The sequence below is a fragment of the Symphalangus syndactylus genome, chromosome 5, assembly GCF_028878055.3.
Source record: "Symphalangus syndactylus isolate Jambi chromosome 5, NHGRI_mSymSyn1-v2.1_pri, whole genome shotgun sequence".
In the NCBI taxonomy this organism is placed as follows: Eukaryota; Metazoa; Chordata; class Mammalia; order Primates; family Hylobatidae; genus Symphalangus; species Symphalangus syndactylus.
Window position 1 is genome coordinate 58,654,047 of NC_072427.2, and position 20,663 is coordinate 58,674,709.

At 44.1% G+C, this 20,663-nt stretch overlaps 1 protein-coding gene across 4 annotated transcripts in view; it reads left to right on the top strand.

Moving 5' to 3' along the window:
• Positions 1 to 20,663, top strand: part of RYR3 (ryanodine receptor 3) — a 565,081-nt gene that overhangs the window by 342,851 nt on the left and 201,567 nt on the right. For all 4 annotated transcript variants that reach the window (XM_055278588.2, XM_055278589.2, XM_055278590.2 and 1 more), the window contains exons 32-38: positions 2,036 to 2,201; positions 8,825 to 8,911; positions 9,291 to 9,517; positions 11,257 to 12,052; positions 12,645 to 12,845; positions 18,958 to 19,060; positions 19,973 to 20,110. In XM_055278588.2, coding sequence (XP_055134563.2) covers positions 2,036 to 2,201; positions 8,825 to 8,911; positions 9,291 to 9,517; positions 11,257 to 12,052; positions 12,645 to 12,845; positions 18,958 to 19,060; positions 19,973 to 20,110 — 1,718 coding nt within the window. The remainder of the gene's footprint in view (positions 1 to 2,035; positions 2,202 to 8,824; positions 8,912 to 9,290; positions 9,518 to 11,256; positions 12,053 to 12,644; positions 12,846 to 18,957; positions 19,061 to 19,972; positions 20,111 to 20,663) is intronic.

The window sequence follows — 20,663 nt, forward strand, 5'->3', positions numbered from 1 at the left end:
AGTCAGCACTGAACCTCTGTATAGGAAAAGTCAGCCTTCCCTATTGGTGAGTTTTGCACTCTGTGAACACTGTATTTTCAATCCATGTGTGGTTGAAAAAAATTCACCTATAAGTGGACCCATGTATAATGGACCTATGCAATTCAAACCCATGTTTTTCAAGGGTCAGCTGTCTAATTATTATTCCCATTATTGAATGTCCATCATTGTGAGAGCCAAAATAGATGCTATAAGCAACATCTGGTTTAGATTGGAAATGAAAGTATTCTAAAGTAATAGACCAATCCAGGCTTTGTTCTTCAGCCAGAAGAAAAGGCAGAAGTGTCCACCTCATTTGAGTTTGTAATTCCAGTTTGCTGGCTCTACCATACGAGATAGATTACTTGATTTATCTGAACCTCCATGGCCGTACTTACTGTGAAAATTAACTGACATTTTAGCACCTAGGATAAGACATACTGTATGGTACACATTCAGTAATTCTTACTTCTTTGTCCTATGTAATAAGCAATAAATACAAAATCCGTTTACAGATGCTTTAGGACATTTTGAATTTGAGACCTTTAATATATGACCAAAGTCAGCCACTTCACATTCCCACAGCTTTAATACATTATTAATTGAATTCTGTATTAGTCATCAGTATGGTTAGCACCTTAATCACTAAAAAGTAGTACTAACATGGCTGCAGTTATGGAACTCTAATAACGCTATAACTCTTTGAAAGAGGCTATTTGCACTGGTCCCTGCCTGAGGGCATTCACAGGAAGTGAGCGGACCCATCATTGCCCCAAAGGAGAGGACAGGAGATTAATGCATGCTTACAACGTAGGAAAGTGATAGACTTCTAGAGGCAGAAGGAACTCGGAGAATCCTAATTGAATCCTTGGTTTTTCAAATGAGAACATCATCCCGAGAGGTGAAGCAACTCTCAGAGTTTACAGGATCTATTCCAGGATCTACCCACCCCACAGTGCCAAATGTACTATCCCTGCCGCTGTGTGGCCTTGCCCTCCATGCTGAGGACCACAACAGGAAGCCAAGCTGAGTCACATCAGACTGACCCTAAGATGTTTAAAGGGGCTGCTCTTCCATCAGGTATAGCATCACCCTTTTATTTAACTTGAGAAAAGTCATGTCATGTCACTTCGAGGGACCAGGTGCCTGAGCTGATGTACACCAGTGTGGGCTTAGAAGGAGAAAGAATCAGCCATCTCTTGCCCACGGTGGGGGAAATCTGAGAATCACTTCTGCCACTGCACATCTCCCCAGCTCACCTGGGATGTGAAATCCTACAATTAGGGAATCAGGCTTTGGGAGCCTTAAAGTCTTTTTCATTATTGTAGTTTGCTTTTAAGTGTAAATACCTGTAATGGAGTTTTGTGTTCTGGGGTTTGGTAGACAGAAAGCTAAGCAAGGCACCTAAGTTGATGGTTAGCCAGTAGTGCGGGAGGCAGAACTCCAAGGCACTGGGAAGGACAGGGGCATATAAGTCAACGTAGCGGCAAGGTGTCAGAGAAAAACTACTTTGTAGGGCTACCAGGCCGGCCATCCTAAGGAATGTGGGCCTGAGTTTTTAAGTGTTTTACAGCCTTTTGCCCTGGTTACCAGACTGGGACTCTGAACCCAGACTTTTTTTCTGCCTCTTATTCCAAATCCCCGTATAAGTTTGCTGAAGGTGGTCATTCACTCCGTGCCTCAATTTCCCGTCTCTTTGGTGGGATACTGCCATTCCCATGATCTGTTTCACAAAGGTGTGTTGGCATTGAGTCTGGAAACAGTTCTCTGAATATTGTGCTCTTTGGAAGGAGGTAGCCTGAATAGATTGCCACATCCTTACACTGAGTGGTTTGTGTCTGAGTAAATTAGGTTGAAGCTAAATAAACTCATTTAAGAAAAAAACAGTATTTGGAGCTGAACAGAAAGCTTTCTAGGAAAGTTTCTGTAGCCATTTTTATTTTTCATTTCATTCCTGAGTCTTGATTACAAACTGCCCCAGTCCAGATTCTGTGCCTTTTCCTGTCTTGGCTCCTAGTGTGAAACGCAGCAACTGCTACATGGTCTGGGGTGGGGACATTGTAGCCAGTTCCCAGAGATCAAATCGGAGCAACGTGGACCTGGAGATCGGCTGTCTCGTGGATCTGGCGATGGGCATGTTGTCCTTCTCAGCCAACGGAAAGGAACTGGGCGTCTGCTACCAGGTAAGGGCGGCTTCTGGGGCCGAAACAGGGCTATCCCAGGCCTGGTGTTTATGACTGTGTTCCTTGTTCTCCGTACTCAGCATTCCTGCCACGGTGTGTCAAGCTGATAAGCCCACGTGGGCCATGGGCCACTTAGGACAACAAATAAACAACAACAAAGTTACTTCACTGTATGCAGAGAAAAAAGGGCTGGGCAATCATAGTTATTGGTTGATCCAATATGCCAGTCGTCTTTCTAGAGGACAAAAAGTCTTTTCCTTGGTGTTGAGCTGTAAATGTTATTTATTTATTTCATAAATATTTCTTCTGCAGCCTTATCTATTACCTGCACTATACAAGATACAAGACGTAAAAGGTGAACAGAAATACTTCTCACTTTAAGAAACTTCTGTACTCAAAATAGAAACCTATAAAAATGGATTAATTTGCCAGGAAATACGCTTTTGCAAAAAGGTTATCCACATTCCCTATGACTACCTTATAAGATGCTTTAAAAATACATTTATAGGCCAGGCACGGTGGCTCATGCCTGTAATCGCAGCACTTTGGGAGGCCGAGGTGAGGGGATCATGAGGGCAGGAGACTGAGACCATCCTGGCTAACACAGTGAAACCCTGTCTCTACTAAAAATGCAAAATTTAGCCGAGCGTGGTGGCCTGTGCCTGTAGTCCCATCTACTCAGGAGGCTGAGACAGGAGAATCGCTTGAACCTGGGAGGCGGAGGTTGCAGTGAGCTGAGATCATGCCACTGCACCCCAGCCTGGGCAACAAAGCGAGACTCCATCTCAAAAAAAAAAAAAAATACATTTATATAAATAATGTGTTTCCTCATTTCCTGGACTGTGAACTTCCATAGAGCTACTCAGGAAAACCATCCGTGATACACATGTAGGTTTACCTGTCATTAACCACAAGCAGCCTGATCTCTTCATCCTTGATGGCCAGGTAAGCTTGGGAAACTGCCACGTATCACATCCTCCTCTTGAAGTTTTGTAATGAAGGTTAGCACACTGAAATATTTGATAAATACTTCAGAAAGAAACCTGTCTAACCAAGCAATTCTCAAATTATTTGACAAAGAAAAGCACTTTTTTTAATTTTAAGAATCAGTAATGTTCTATGAACCTAGAGTTCCACAGAGCAAGCTATGGGAGATGGGAGGTTAAGGAATTAATGTCTATGTTAAACATTCTTGACTCTCCAAGGTAGAATGGAGAGTCACAAGTATTTGTAGACAGAGAATGCTATACGAGTTCAAAAAAGAAGCGCTCACTCCATCACGAGCAGTCAGGAAAATGTTCATTAAGGAGAAATCTTGATTTTTTTTTTCTTTTTTTAAGGAAAAAGCGTTTTTACGGGCCAGGCATGGAGGCTCACACCTGTAGTCCCAGTATCTTGGGGAGGCCGAGGCAGACAGATCATTTGAGCTCAGGAGTTCGAGACCAGCCTGGGCAACATGGTGGACCCTCAGCTTTACAAAAAATACAAAAATTAGCTGGCTTTGGTGGCATACATCTGTGGTCCCAGCTACTCAGGAGGCTGAGAGAATCACTTGAGTCTGGGGAGGTCAAGGCTGCAGTAAGCCATGATTGTTCCACTGCACTCCAGTCTGAGTGACTGAGTGAGACCCTCTCTTAAAAAAATAAAATAAAAATAAAAAAGAATGAATTTTCATGGGTAGAAAGAGAAGAGTGTTGAATACATAGCTCAAGAAGTATTATGGAGATGGGGAAGCAGAAAGTGTGTTTGGGGATCTGTGGACAACATCGCATAGGGCTCTTATGGTTATTGGTAAGAAATTTATTTGGAAAGCTGGGGAGATATAGATAGGAAATGGGGAGCCATTGAAGGTTTCTGAGCAGGAGAGTGGCGTGCATTATTTAAGGAATCCAACAGTTTTTCAGGGTCACCAGTTTACCTAACTATAGCAAATTAAAAACATCCTGCTATGATGTACACGGATAAAACCCCTGATTGTTAAATCAGCCTCAGGTTACAGCCTCCAGGCTGAAAAGCCTCTTGGCAGCCAGTTCTCTGGCCTGTGGTTGGAGAGAATGGGGTAAGGTAGACAGCAGACAGAGTAGCCACCTCCCATCTGAAACGTTCATTGACCAAGAACAGGTGGACCAAACCCTTCCTGGGGGCGGGGAGCAGCCTGCTGGCACAGAGGCCGCCACCTTGTTTCTCCAGCACCTCCTGCAGTGCATGACCCTCTCTGCACCTCCTCCTCCTGGGAGAAAGTGGAATCATCACCACTTGGCATGCTTGCTTCAGCAGCTGGGGCCCAACCAGCTATTTCCAGAAAGATGCACTCACAAAGCCAGGCTTTCAGGCAGAAAGTAAAGTATTATTCTCCTAGTACTTTTTCATGATTCTATCTCCTCCACCCCCAAATCCCCTGAGAAATGTTTTATCTACATTACCGCTGTCCTTTAGAATCCATTAGCTTTTTCCCATTAACTTTAGAAATGAGTTTAACTGAAGGGTCCTCCCTGAGCTGCAGAGAACACTAAAGCATCTCGTAACTTTTAAGACTAGCTGATCTTTAGAAGTTCAAAAAAATTAATTAATTTTTTTAAATGGCATTTGCAGCAGCAGTGACTTGTCTGCTTCAGGAAAGAGCCCATGATGTTGAAGAGGAGGACACTGTGGCAGCTTTAGCCCACCTTTCACCATCCTCCTGGGTGACATAGGCTGGTCAGTTGTCTTCTTTTGGCTGGGTTCTGGTACCCTACCTCCTGGAGAGCCTTCCTCCACCCCGTGCATGGAAATCCTGATGACCCTGCTCAGTGATCCCAGTCCTGACTCTTGCCCTTAAGAATGCTGCTGCAAAGGAGACAGTATCAGGACTCTGTCCAGAAACCTGAGCAGTTCACACCCGGCCAGCCCCCTTCTCATTCCAGGCAAGACAGTAACGTGTCCTGCCATGCATCTGGTCCCTGGCAGTGGGATTGTTGTTATTCTGCAGCTGTAGCCGTTTTCATTTTTCAATTATCTCAAGAAAAACAGTCCAGCAATATTTATACACTGGCTTTCAGATTCAGAAAGGGCTAGAAACCAAACTAATGAGAGAAGGAGTCTCTCAAACAATGTTTCTAGACCTCCCCATTAAATAGTGATAAGCAATTTGAACACATTTTTCTGTCCACTTAATATAATCAGTGGAGAATTTGAGAAATAAAATCTACATTCAAGAGATACTCCTTGGTGATCGCCACTCCAGGCACACCAGTCTGAGACAGAGGCAGCTATGAGGTTTGGATTTACAAGAGGGGTTAGCTTTCAGTTCAGGCCCGTTCCTACGCCATGACCTTCACATATGATTAGAAAAAGAATGTCCATTATTGCAAGGACAAACAGATCAGCCAGTGATGAAAGGTGCCTCAGATACAAAAGGGAAAATGTCAGTGGCATACCACGGCAGTGCTAAATCTGGGCTGGTTACGCAATCCATGGGCATGTAAGTTCCTCATTTAGAAGGTAAGCTCCTTGAGGGCAGAGGCCCTCTCCTGTGCTCACTGCTGCCTCCCCATGCATGAAACAGTACCTGGCACCTAGTGAATGCTCACCGAGTATGTGTTGCCAGCCTGACCCATGGCTGGGAAATCCCCCTGTAGGCATTTTTTTATTGCTGCCTGACAAGTTACCACAAAATTTAGCAGCTTGAAACAACACACATTCTTTCAGAGTTCTGCAGGCTTGACTGGGTACTCAGATTCTCACAAGGCCAAACACAAAGTGTACCCTGGGCCTGAACCAGGCTCATCTGGAGGCTCTAAGACGAATCCACTTCTGAGCTTATTCAAGGTATTGGCAGTTCTTTGAGATTATGGGTCTTAGGTCCTAGATTCTGAGGCCCCTGTTTCCTTGCTGGCTATCAGCCAGGGCCACTGTCAGCTCCCAGAGGGTACCCACATTCCTTTACACGTGGCCCCCTCCATTTCAAAGCCAACAAGGGCACATCTGGTTTTTCTCTCTGATTTTCCCTTCTTCCTCCAGCAGGAAAACTCCTGCTTTTAGAAGCCTCGTGCCATTTGAAAAGGCCAACAAGGTCTCCCTATCTTGAGGCCAAATGGTTAGTACAGTTTTATTACATCTGCAGAATGCCTTTTGCTGTGCAACATAGCACGATCATAAGAGTAACACCAGGGGTCCCAGAGGGCCTTCTAGAATCCTGCTTACCACACCACCAATTGCCCATTTTTATCCTCATTACATCCTCATGAGCCCACACTTGTGTTTTTTTCTTATTTTAGCGATCGAAGAGACATTTCCTTTGTTTATCATGTGGGAGTATACTCTGCATGGTGGAAAATAAACCTATCCCAGGGCATCCTAAATGCTCTCAAAACACTTACTTTCTTCAGGGAGGATTGAGGAGAGCCCTGGAGCTTGGGCAGTTTATGAAGCTTTCAGGAATCAGTCCTGAGGGACCTGAAAATAAAACTCCCTCTTCAAGCTATGGCTTCCTATACTGGTGTGATTTAGTTCAGCCGAGGAAGCCTTCGACTGAATGCATTTCTCTCTCCCTGTTAGCACAGATGCATGGGCTTCCTGCTGGTCCACATGAAGTTTCCTCAGCCACAGGAGCTCTTTCCCTTCAGTTTGCAGTGACTTGAGGCCTACAAGTTGTTCTAGATGTCACATATTGGGCATTTGAGAAATCTGGGAGCCAGCCCAGGGACGACTCCTGCCTTATAGCTAAAGTCACTTTTGTGTACTAGAAGGACCATGTACTGGGTGGAAGTCTGGGGTTTAACCAATCCATCCTGTTTCATCATGAACAAATGATAGCACTAAATCATGTAATCTTCTAAGTCATAGCCATAAAAATGTGTGGTTTTGTAAATCTTGTGTCTAAATGCATTGAGGAAGTTCATTATTTAAAGAAAACCTATGACAATTGCTTTGACAAAAAGAAAACTCACTGTACTCATTCTCTGTTGTCACATTACAAATCACTACAAATTTAGTGGCTTAAAATAACATATTTATTATCCCATAATTTCTATGGATCAGGAGTCTGGCCACAGTGTATCTGGGCCCTCAGTCCAAGGTCTCACAAGGATACAGTTAAGGTGTCAGCCAGGCTGCATTCTTTTCTAGAGTTCAGTATCTTCTTCCATGCTTACGTGCTTGTTGGCAGAATTCAGTTGCTTGCATTTGTAGAACTGAGGTCCTGTTTTCATGCTGGCTGCAGCCAGGGGCCCCTCTCCCCACCTTCCGCCCCCAAGAATTCCTTGTTCCTTGGCCCTCTCGTAAGCCTTCTAACAGTGTAGCTGCTCACATCTCCAAGGTCAGCTGGAGAAGCTTTCTCTCCAGTCCAAGATGAAGTTTTACGTAAAATAATCTAGGAAGTGACAGGTCCTTCATCTTTGCCATTCTATTTGCTGAAAGCAAGACAAAAGTTCTAGGGGAATGATGACTCACTGGGGTCACCTTAGGGTATGTCCAGCACACCTGCCATCCCCTCATTTGTAGATGGGGAGAGTTGCAAGAATTTCCTAATGTCTATATTTGCTTCAACCTAAAAGGTTTCAGTTGGTGGAATTAAAGTCCCAGTGTGTGAGCAGACTTTATGTAGTCTTCCATCATCCTCCAGTGACTCTCTCTTGAAAACAGTTTAGTAATATGGAATTCAGAGGCTGCTCCTCCATCAAAGGGAGCAAGTAATACCTGGAGCTCCTGATATGGTACACTGATAAATCTAATGTTTCATCTAAATGGCAGCTGCAGCACAATCAGTAAATGCCAGACCCTTCAACATAAGAACTGGAATGCTGAAGAATACAAAGGGGGTGGAGAGGATGGAGAGGAGTCCAGAGGAACCCGGGGAGAATGAGAGCTTTGAGAGGGAGACAGTGTCCTTTTGTTATTCCAGTGAGGGACCTCACAGACTTTGCCTGTAGAGCAGTGTTTCTCAATCAGGGGTGCTTTTGCCCTTCACAGAACATTTGGCAACGTTGGGAACCTTGTTGGCTGTCATGACTGTGGTGGGGACAGAGAGTGCTGCTGATGTGCAGTGGGCAGAGGGCAGGGATGCCGCTCAACATCCTACAGTGCACGGGATGGCTCCCACCACAAAAAGCTACCTGGCCTGAAATGTCGGCAGTGCCAAGGTTGAGAAACCCTATCATGGGATCTCCCTGGGCTTGCTTGACTAATGTCGGTTTGCCTGAGTCACCACCCTATCCCAGTTATCATCTCCTACGGGCAGGTGTGGAGAGTGATGGTGCTGCCATGTGCCACGTGTCTCTGGGCTCTGCGAAGAGCAAGCACATCGCACTGTTCAGTGACCAACAGCAGGTATGCCTTTGGTGGGGAGTTAGCTTCACACCTACCTGTCCTGTGCACTGGAGGAAGCTACTGGCTACAGGTATCTGAGAGAAAAAGTGAAAGGACCTGAGATTATTCAGCCCTGAGCGGAGACAGTGTTTAAGGTGTGGAATTGTGACAATCTCCGCTGATAGATAATTGGTCTCTGCGAATTTCTGAGCAGTGGAGAATGACCAGACAGCTAGCAGTCATTGGAATGAGATTGTTGACCAAAACACCCAATGGCTGAGCCAGCTGTGATGTTTGCCCAGCTCTGGGCAAAGCTTTCGATTTGTTTTGATTTCCAGGTGGAGCCTAATACCAAAGTGTTTCCAGCAGTCTTCCTGCAGCCTACGAGTACTTCTTTGTTTCAGTTTGAACTTGGAAAGCTGAAGGTATTTATTTGTCCTCTCGTCTAATGGCCATGACAAGAGAAAGAATCACAAACCATTAGGGGGGAAATCCCAGGCCTCAGAAGATGGGAGAAGCCTGCTCACTTCCCATAAGCCCCCCACCCCCAGGCCCTGCCCTTTCCTGTGGCATTCAGATGATAGAATATGCATTCTTATCTTCCCCTTTTCCCACCTCTTTTGGGTGCTGAAAGAATCAACTAATGCTCATATAACCCATTATTTGAAGTGCTAATTAATGCTGGTAAAGCCCTGGATACATTTGTCCCTCTTTAATCTATACTGACCATATTGGTTAAAATGTCTGGGTGCGTCATCCAGCAACTGTGTGTTTCTTTTCTAATGCCTTCCCCACGTGCCCCAGAACGCAATGCCCCTGTCGGCGGCCATATTCAAGAGTGAAGAGAAGAACCCAGTCCCACAGTGTCCACCTCGGCTGGACGTCCAAACCATCCAGCCCGTGCTCTGGAGCCGCATGCCCAACAGCTTCCTGAAGGTGGAGACCGAGCGTGTGAGTGAGCGCCACGGCTGGGTGGTGCAGTGCCTGGAGCCCCTGCAGATGATGGCGCTCCACATCCCCGAGGAGAACAGGTACCAGAGGGGCCCGCGAAGGAAGGGGCAGGCCTGAGGGGCAGGTGAGGCAGAGCCAAGCCAGCCCAGAAGGAAACCAGGAGCATCTGTGTTGGATCCTGCTCAGTCCCAATATGACTTGATTTTCCCAGTGCCTCAGTTTCTATTCCTTCCCACTTTCATTACTCAGAAACAGCAGGAAACACCCTACAAGGTGCCTGCCACAGGGCCTTTGTTGCAGCTCGTAGTGCCTGGTATTAAGGAACAGTGCCATGCCTTAAATTAAAAACCAGTTTACCTTGAAATATGCATCATTTATGACAGGAAGGGGAAGACTCTAGCTTGACTTAGAGAATCAGGAATCAGGTTCCTGGTCTCCCCTTGCTAAGAGGTGCTATTAATTATGGCTGGGGTTCAATCCCGTTCCTCTCTCTTTCTGGCTATGTGGCCTTGGGTACATTACTTGTGTACTTTGAACATTGCTCTCTTCATCTACACAGTGAGAGAAATGCCCACCCAAAGGGTTTCTGGGAGGAAAAAAATGAGATCATATAGGTATAATCTGGTACAGTTTCTGTACATAGTAAGAAATAAATGTTACAGTTATTGCCATCCCTTGACCTCTTTGAATAAAAAAGCAGAGTAATAGGAAAGGGTGGAGGTATTTGATACCTGCATAGGTCCCATTTAGGTGTCCCACTGGGTCACGGGCAGCAGGGCAGGCCATGGCGGGAAAGGGGCAGAAAAGACCAGGAGCCCAGCCAAGTAAGTCAGTTCCACAGGGTCCTCAAATCCATGAGGAGGCGTGAGACTAAATGGAAAATCTAAGCAGAGATTAGAACCCAGGGCTTGGACCCACACAAACAAGGGAGCAACATACAAATAGACCTCTAAGTTAAGAAAGAGAGAGCCAACTGGATAATGTTAACTGGTTTCAGGTTGGAAGGTGTTTCCTCTCTGGACAAGAGTGCAGGTGTGTTTGTTTTCAGGTTGTCGGAGGAACACCCCATGGATAGTGGTAGATTGGACATTATACAAATGATACAGATCAGTGGTCCTCAGCCTTTTTGACACCAGGGACTGGTTTCATGGAAGATAGTTTTTCCACAGACAGTGGTGGGTGAGGCTGGGGGAGGGGGTAGAGGGGATGGTTTCAGGATGAAACTGTTCCACCTCAGATCATCAGGCATTAGATTCTTATAAGGAGCATGCAGCCTAGATCCCTCGCATGCACCCTAGATCCCTCGCATGCACCCTAGATCCCTCGCATGCATGGTTCACAATAGGGTTTGCACTCCTATGAGAATCTATTGCCGGTCCCTGTCCATGGCCCCGGGATTGGGAACCCCTGATGTAGATAGTAGAATGACAGAAAGCATAATCTGCGTTTTCTGAGGAGATTTTACACAGGGAAATGCAAGATCTGCTTGATCCTACAAGTAAGATGACCAAGTCATCGCTCTCATATATGTGAATGTTTTCTGTTTGGGAATTTCGGATTTTTTCCTAATAATGAGGACTTTCAGATTGGTAAACCAGTGTCTTGCAGGCTTTTGAGAGCCTTGTAGTTAAATATGGTGGAGTACTGGGAACTGGAATATGGACCAGAGCTGAGAGAGGCATGATAAACCGTAAGAGAAACTGTGGCAGAGACCCCTCCATCCTTCCACCCACTCTGCCTTTGTTGGGCTGGGTGAAATCGCTGGATTCTGGTGGGTTCTTCTCCCCCTGGTGTGGCTGATTGCTTGTCGTCTCCTCAGGTGTGTGGATATCCTGGAGCTCTGTGAGCAGGAGGACCTGATGCGGTTCCATTACCACACGCTGAGGCTCTACAGCGCGGTGTGCGCCCTGGGAAACAGCCGCGTGGCCTACGCCCTGTGCAGCCACGTGGACCTCTCCCAGCTCTTCTATGCCATTGACAACAAGTACCTCCCCGGCCTCCTTCGATCTGGTTTCTATGACCTGCTCATCAGCATCCACCTGGCCAACGCCAAGGAGAGGAAGCTGATGATGAAGAACGAGTACATCATCCCCATTACCAGCACCACCAGGAATATCCGCCTCTTCCCGGACGAGTCCAAGAGGCATGGACTGCCTGGGGTGGGCCTGAGAACATGTCTCAAGCCAGCGTTCAGGTTCTCCACCCCTTGCTTTGTTGTGACTAGTGAGGATCACCAAAAGCAGAGCCCTGAGATTCCCTTGGAGAGTCTCAGGACGAAGGCTCTGAGTATGCTGACAGAGGCCGTGCAGTGCAGCGGGGCCCACATCCGAGACCCCGTAGGGGGGTCTGTGGAGTTCCAGTTTGTGCCTGTGCTGAAACTCATTGGAACCCTGCTGGTCATGGGCGTGTTTGATGATGATGATGTTCGGCAGATCCTTCTCCTGATTGATCCCTCTGTGTTTGGGGAGCATAGTGCGGGGACAGAGGAGGGAGCAGAAAAGGAGGACGTGTCCCAGGTGGAGGAGAAGGCCGTGGAGGCTGGGGAGAAGGCCGGCAAGGAGGCTCCTGTCAAAGGCTTGTTGCAGACTCGGTTACCCGAGTCCGTCAAGCTGCAGGTAAGCTGCAGGTGGTTAAGTGGAGGCAGGTTAATAGATCTTCTGCTTTGATAAAAATATCAGGAACACACTGAGGATTAAAGGAGGTAAGGTATGTCAAGTGTGCGGCGTAATGACTGGCCAAGAGTGCTTGATGATTGTGGTGCTTGTTGTTGAGTAAGTTCTAACAGTGATAAGATTGGTAATAATAACAATCCAAAACAACTCATTCCAGAAAAATAGTACGAAAAACAATGAAAGATGGAGAGAAGGACAAACATCTCTACTTTCCATCCTCCAGGACTGGAAAATTTCAGAAAGGGAGGCAGCACTCACATGCATGATCTGGAGCTGGTTTTTCTACTCAGCTTCCTGGGAAAATATTTTCTTAGAAATGTCATTCTCTCTCTCCACAGGCAGATTTCTTGTGTCTTTAGTGAGCTGTTTTCTGTCATTGCCTTCACCTTAATGGTGAAGATATGAGTAACAGCTCTATGGCTACTGTGTGGCAATTTACTCTGTCTAAGTATCAGTGCTACTGTCTGTAAAATGGGGATGCTAGCAGCCTCACCAATGTACACAAAGTGTTATATATATAATACTTTCATTGCAGATGTGTGAGCTGCTCAGCTATCTTTGCGACTGTGAGCTGCAGCACCGAGTGGAGGCCATTGTGGCATTTGGTGACATTTATGTCTCCAAGCTGCAGGCAAATCAGAAGTTCCGCTACGATGAGCTCATGCAGGCCCTGAACATGTCTGCGGCCCTGACTGCCCGGAAGACCAAGGAGTTCCGCTCACCCCCACAGGAGCAGGTGAGGGTCCCTCCTGAGCCTCCATCCAGTTCCTGTGGAAGAACTTGAGACCTATGGAACAGGGCACATGAAACCTCTGTGGTCTCTGGGGCAGCCTCAAGAGCTATGGAAGATGAAAAGACCCACTTCAATACCAGGAGACAGGCCTAGTCCTGAAAGCTAAGGAATATGTGCCAATTCTCTTGGGTAGGAAAATACCCCTTTCTAAACTGCACATGTGGCATGGCTTCCTCCCTTCTTTAACCCTCTCCAATGCCTCCATTACTGATTCAAAGACCAGACCACTGTTGGGATTCAATTGTCTCCTCAGCAAGGATACACCACTCAGAAGGATTTCTGCCAACCCTTCCAGAAGTCGCTACCTGTCTATCAGATACCAACAGAATAGGGTCAACCTGCCCCTACTTATGAGAGTTGGCACACAGTCTTCTTCGTCTAATGCGTCTAAACCCCCTCGCCAGTGGCACGACTCTCTCACAAAGCCTCCCCAGCTCCATGGAGCCTGGAGAAGGGGACTCAGTGAGTGAGTCATCTTTGTGATTTGTTGTATTCATTCTTTACAGTACCCACCTTGGGGTTAGCCTTACCCCGATGGGAAGGGCTTCTTTAAGAAGAGTCAAGATCCTAGTGAGAAATTTCTAAATGAGGGAGGCACATCTTGTAGAGTAAGAGTTTCCATTTTCCCCGCTACTCAGCAGCTCACTTAGACCTTGCAGATGGGTTGGCCACTGCTCCCTAAGTGTTCAAAAGAAAGATAAATCTTTCAGTGAAGGAAGTAATTTTTGTTTTGAAACCAGATCTTTGGATTGTATTTATACATATAGATAGATAGATAGATAGATAGATAGATAGATAGATAGATAGATAGATAGATTTTTGTTTTGAAACCAGATCTTTGGATTGTATTTATACATATAGATAGATAGATAGATAGACAGACAGACAGACAGACAGATAGATGTGTGTGTGTGTGTGTGTGTATATATATATATATGTATGTATACATCTGGGAGGGAGATGCAAAATGTAGGTAATTTTTGCATCTCCTCCCCAGGGTTCTTGCAAGGATCACATGAGATAATTTGTTTAGATTGCTTAGCATGACGCCTGTCGTAGAGTAAGCATATATACATGTATATAAAACAAGCAGCCTGTCCATGAAGTGTTGTCAATATAGTTACCACCATTGTATGTTAATGGCAGAACTACAATTCCATCCAATTACTTTCCTAACCTATTTTAAAACGTAGATATTTATATTGGCTTACAAATGAATGACATATCTTGGCTTTCAAAAGACTCTCTTGAATGATACCAGCCTGGCTAATGAGCGGGTAAAGCTTATCATCCCTTTGCAAAATGAGAAAGCCCTTTGGATTGACTGGAACAGATCGTTTGCACCACACAAAATGCACAAGTGTGCTATTTTCCCAAGAATTACTCCTGAAGGCTTTACAAATGTTGTCAGGCTGCTTTTAGACTGGCAATAGATCTGAATGTTCCCTATTTCACTGGGCAAATTCTGGCTCTTTCGTATGTATTTGTGAATTACAGAAGACAGAATGACATGGTGATGGTAACACGTGTTGGCCTCAGGCTGTGGGTTCCCAAACTGGCTCCCCCATTGCTCGCTCTGTGGCCTTCCACATGACCTTTCTGTATCTGTTTCTTTAGCTGCAAAATGTGGATAATTTTTGCATCTCCCTCCCAGGGTTCTTGCAAGGATCCCATTTAGATTGCTTTGTGTGATGCCTATCACAGAGTAAGCATTCTGTAAGTACTGAGTGAGCTACTATTACTTTTATTTTTGGAGATATTTGCGATTGCTTCATGACAGGCTCTGTGACCTTCCATCAGTGACCCAATGAGTGGAGTTCACACGTTTTCTGGCATCTCTTTCTCCCAGCCAAGACTGGGGTTGCCCACCCAACACTGTCCTCGTGGATATAGCTGCTCATGGTTCCAGATCTTGGGAAGGACAAGGCTTGCTCACACACTTCCTTTCCCCATTCTGCCTCCATACCTTCTGCTGTCTCTTGGGCTGCCATTTAGATCCACTGCCAGTCTAAAAGCAGCTTGACAACATTCGTAAAGCCTTCAAGAGTAATTCCTGACAAAACAGCATACCTGTGCATTTGGCATAGTGCAAATAATATTTTCCAGTCGATCCAAAAGACTTCCTCATTTTACATCCAGCAAAGGGATGATGAGTATGTACCATCCTTTAGTATTCTAAACAATCCTCTGATCAATCATTTCAGACTCATTTCAGAAAGTCTGTAACTCAAGAAATTCTTCACTAATGTATTAGACCAGTGATTCTTGAGCAAGCATCAGAATCATCTAAAGGGCTTAATAAAACACAGATTGCTTGGTTTCACCCCTAGAGTTTCTTTTTTGCAACAGAGTCTCACTCTGTCTTGCAGGCTGGGATGCAGTGGCATCTCAGCTTACTGCAACCTCTGCTTCCCGGGTTCAAGTGATTCTCATGCCTCAGCCTCCCAAGTAGCTGGGACTACAGGCATGCACCACCATGACCAGCTAATTTTTGTATTTTTAGTAGAGGGGCAGGTTTCCCCATATTGGGCAGGCTGGTCTCGAACTCCTGACCTCAAGCTCCACCTGCCTCAGCTTCCCAAAGTGCTGGGATTACAGGCGTGAGCCACTGTGCCCAGCCTCACTCCTAGGGTTTCTAATACGGTGGGTCTAGGGTGAGGCCTAAGCATTTGCATTTTTAGCAAGTTTTTCAGGTAATGCTGATACTGCTGGTCTGGGAATAAAAATGAAAGAAGGGACACTTACCACTATGAGATTCAGCTGTCCCCCTGCCATCCCTCTGAGAGTATTCACTTCTATAGGGCACCTACCCGTAGAGTTATCAATATCAGGAAGATTTAATGTCATCAATGGATATGGTGGATTTAGATCAATTTCAGAGAATAGCAATGCAAAATCACTTAGAAAATAGGATGCCTGAAAATTACAATTTTAAAACAGTGATATCCTTCTACAACCTTTGAAGAGAAAATAGATTTTTAAGCCCTATATCCAGAGAGTATTCAAGGAGATGAAAGAAAATGGGGGATATAACTAAGTACAAAAGAAGGTAAAACTGAGATTAATCCAAGGGTTGCTGGCAAGTTAGCCAAGCATAGCCAGCTGGCCTTTCACTTCCAAGAGGATGTCATTAAAGGGCATGACCTGCAGTGGAAAATTCAGCTCAACCCAGCTTTCTGTTGTATGTCCTACAGGCAGGGAAGCCCCTGCTTCCTAAATGTTCTGCCAAAGGAAAGATCTTTTAGTAAAGAAATTAGTTTTCTAACTCAGAAACCAGATCTTCAAATCTTATTTTTATTTAATCGACAACAAATCAGCATATGTTGTTAATATAATTACCGTAATTTAACCTCACAGAAAAACCACAAACGTGACCTCGCCTGTTTTGTGGATATTTTTTCTTACAAACAATACCTCCACCTACTTGCAAAATGTGGTTTGCAGTAAGAGCTTTGCGTAGAGTTCCCCCCAACAATGCTACATAAGGTTCATGATTTAATAAGAGATTGCAAATTTTTCCAACCTGGAAATCCTAAACAAAAGGAGTTTGGGTTATCCTGGCTGAGGCAGCAAAATGTTTACCTCTGGTTATTTCTTCTGTCACTCCAGGTGTTCAGTGACCTGGGGTCGTGGCCCTATAGGCAGAATTCAGAGATCTAGGAACCTGAGTGGAAAAATGAATGACAGCTTTATTTTCACTGATCTCTGATAGCATTTCTTTTCTTATTTTAATATTGGCAGCAAAACAAGTACCTGACTTTGACACCAACCAAAATTGCACACTTTTTCATATCACATTACGGTGCTTACGGTATCTAGAAAGATCATTTTCATTCCTTACTACTTCAAGACCACAGCGGATATAAGACCTGCCACTAGATCATTTTCTCTAATGAGTTAATAAGTACATATGATACTACATCACAAATTTGGTTTTTATAGTTTTGATACCTGTATTGCAATATAATTATTTCTCTTTGTAGTCCTATGTATTTTATTTTGTGCATTTAAAATATTAATCAGAGAAGCAATCCATGGGTTTCACCAGACTGTCAGAGGGGTCCATAGCACAAAAACTACTAAAAATCCCTGAGTCAGGCCGGGCACAGTGGCTCACGCCTGTAATCCCAGCACTTTGGGAGGCCAAGGCAGGTGGATCAGGAGGTCAGGAGTTCTAGATCAGCCTGGCCAACATGGTGAAAACCCATCTGTACTAAAAAATACAAGAAATTAGCCAAGTGCAGTGGTGCACGCCTGTAATCCCAGCACTTTGGGAGGCCAAGGCAGGTGGATCAGGAGGTCAGGAGTTCTAGATCAGCCTGGCCAACATGGTGAAAACCCATCTGTACTAAAAAATACAAGAAATTAGCCAAGTGCAGTGGTGCACGCCTGTAATCCCAGCACTTTGGGAGGCCAAGGCAGGTGGATCACGAGGTCAGGAGTTCTAGATCAGCCTGGCCAACATGGTGAAAACCCATCTGTACTAAAAAATACAAGAAATTAGCCAAGTGCAGTGGTGCACGCCTGTAATCCCAGCACTTTGGGAGGCCAAGGCAGGTGGATCACGAGGTCAGGAGTTCTAGATCAGCCTGGCCAACATGGTGAAAACCCATGTGTACTAAAAATACAAGAAATTAGCCAGGTGCAGTGGTGCACGCCTGTAATCCCAGCTACTCGGCACCCTGAGGCAGGAGAATCACTTTAACCCAGGTGGTGGAGGTTGCAGCGAGCCAAGATCACGCCATTGCCTTCCAGCCTAGGCAACAAAGCAAACTCAGTCTTGAAAAAAAAAAAAAAAATCCCTGAGACAAAAACTAAAAAGAATGATAGATCGGCGTGAAACCCCGTCTCTACTAAAAATACAAAAAAAAAAAAAAAATCAGCCGGGTGTGGTGGTGGGCACCTGTGGTCCCAGCTACTTGGGAGGCTGAGGCAGGAGAATGGCGTGAACCCGGGAGGCAGAGCTTGCAGTGAGCCGGGATTGTGCCACTGCACTCCAGCCTGGGCAACAAAGCGAGACTCTGTCTCAAAAAAAAAAAAAAAAACTTGTAGACAAAATTAAAAGCTGACCAAAAACTGGGCAATACATTTAGAGTATAAAAGTATATAAAAAGTTAAAAATCTACAGGTGTGCAAAGCACTCAAGGGCAAATTTTTTAAAGATAATTACCCAGTAGAAAAATACAGGAAAAACATGGATGGGAAATTTATAAAATACAAAATAAAATTAATCTTTATGTGTGAAAAAAATTTCAACCTCACCAATTAAGCATAAATTAAAGCAACAGGGATAGGACATTTTTCACCCATTCAATTGAAAATGTATGAAAATGTGTTAACTCTCATTACTATAATGAAGATGGCATAGTAATACACACTTGTATAAATTTGTTAATAATGCAAATTGTAGGCTTTCTGAAGGGCAATTTGTAAATTCATATAAAAAAATTAAAATATGCAAACCTGTTGCTCTAGTCATTTTGCTTCCGGGAGTTTATTCTAAGAAAGTAAGCAGAGACATGAACAAAAATTATTTTAAAGGAAACTCAAACCAGCTTTATAAGGACAAATAATAGAAACAAATATGTCATAACAGAGTTAATTTTACATAAATTATAATTCTTCTGTATAATTACAATGAAACTATTAAAAATTGGATTAAGAAAATAAGAAAATGTTCAAGTAGCATTAAGTGGAAAACTCTGGTTTTTAAAAAGTGTATCTGGAATGTGATCCCATTCTGTGTGTATACCTATATAATGTCAGGAAGACATTAGCTAAAATATTAACAGTAGTTATCTTGGGGTGGTGGAATCACAGTAAATTTTCTTATTTAGATATTTTCCAAATGTTATACAATTAATACTTTACTTTTATAATCAGAAAAAGGTGAAAGCTACTTTTAAATATTGGCCACTTTTACCAAAAAAAAAAAAAAAAAAATCACTAAGCAAAATAAATTTGCAAAGAATGTAAGTGTCTGTATAAGGCAGGATCTGAGTTGCCTTGGCCAACATTGAGAACCAACTAGCTATTCTTCTCTTGCCTCTCAAAGATCAACATGCTTCTTAACTTTCAACTGGGAGAGAACTGCCCCTGCCCAGAGGAGATTCGGGAGGAGCTCTATGATTTCCACGAGGACCTTCTCCTTCACTGTGGTGAGCTGCCCAGAGAAAGGCTTTGTCCAAGAAAAGTCTGTTGTGGATTCCTTCATTAGAAAGCTGGTGGGAGGTTGGGAAGTTATTTTTGTATTTAAAATTGTAATACTGTCTTTCAAGACGTGACTCTATCCTAACTACTTGTGTCAGAAAAGATGCAGGAAGTAACCCTGGCAGAATATATGACCAAAATTCCTTCTGCCTAGAGGAGCCTGTGCTGAGCTATAGAGAGGAAACAGGGTTTCTAGCAAAAGAATGAAGATAACTGATCCTTATATAAACCTCACCTAATTTGCTTAAAGTTAGTTGGGACTCTCAGCTTCCAGGTGAGACAAGATTCTGATCCCTTTGCTTTTTAGCGTGTGTGTGTGTGTGTGGGTGTGTGTGTGGGGGTGTGTGTGTGTGTGTGTGTTAACTTCTGCCCTTAAGGCTTCTCAGCCAGCAATCTCTACTTGGATACGTACCTACTGGTTTCGAGCCGCTCTCAGCATTTGTGTGGCTTGTACCTGGGTAGATTTAATAATATATGGGTAATTGACAAGCTTTTCATTTGAAATAACTCAATGTTAACTCCTTCTACAGACTCTAGGGCCATATCCCCCAAACATTCTTCCAGAGGTTTCAACACTATAAGAGTGTATGTAATCCCCCATACACTCTTTTGGAGGTTTTGGGGGTACAGATTCAAAACACCTGTTTTAGGATTAAACTTACTTGATGTTCTGATAAATAGGAAATCAATCTTTTTTTTTTTTCAAAAGCTATAAGATAGGTAAATATTTACGAGAGATTGCTTGTAGTATCTTTAGAAAGTTCCAGAAGGATGGGAAGCAGTTTTTTAAATGTTCTTTCTGACACTATGATGGTTTCATGTACTGCTTTGGATTTTCACCCTGTTCTGTGGCTTGCTAGGGGTTCCTTTGGAAGAAGAGGAAGAGGAGGAGGAGGACACCTCCTGGACAGGAAAACTCTGTGCCTTGGTTTACAAAATCAAAGGCCCACCCAAGCCAGAGAAGGAGCAGCCGACGGAGGAGGAGGAGAGATGCCCCAGTAAGTGACATTGCCTTTAAATGACAGTGTGCTCTTCTAAGACTTAATTAAGGTAACTGTTTTTTTAAACAAATACTGTAAGATAGATAGGGGCTGCTTAACTTCAAAGAAAGCATCTGGGCAGTATGTTATAATTGCTGGTGGTTCTGTTATGTATTTTGGGTTCTGCCTTTCTTCTGGTTGAAGAAACTTACTTTCAGACTGTCCTGAAACCTGAGATGGATTGCTTGGTGTCTGTTCTTGCTGTCGTGTTCTACTTAACGGTGCCTGTAAATGTCTGTTCTTCTTTTAGGTTTCCATAGTCTTCCTCTTTTAACCATTATTGTTAATGATTATTGTTTCCGTCACTTCCTTTGTGGTTCCTTAGCATTGAAAATTGCAGCAGAGAGGAAATAAAATAATAATAAAAGAGAGTTCGTAAAGGAAATAGGATATGAGTTTGGGAGGGGTCGTTTTTGGTTTTGGGGTATGATTTTTGAAAATGTAGCATCCTAGAAACTTTGACCTCATATTTTTTTTTTTTTTATTATTATTATACTTTAGGTTTTAGGGT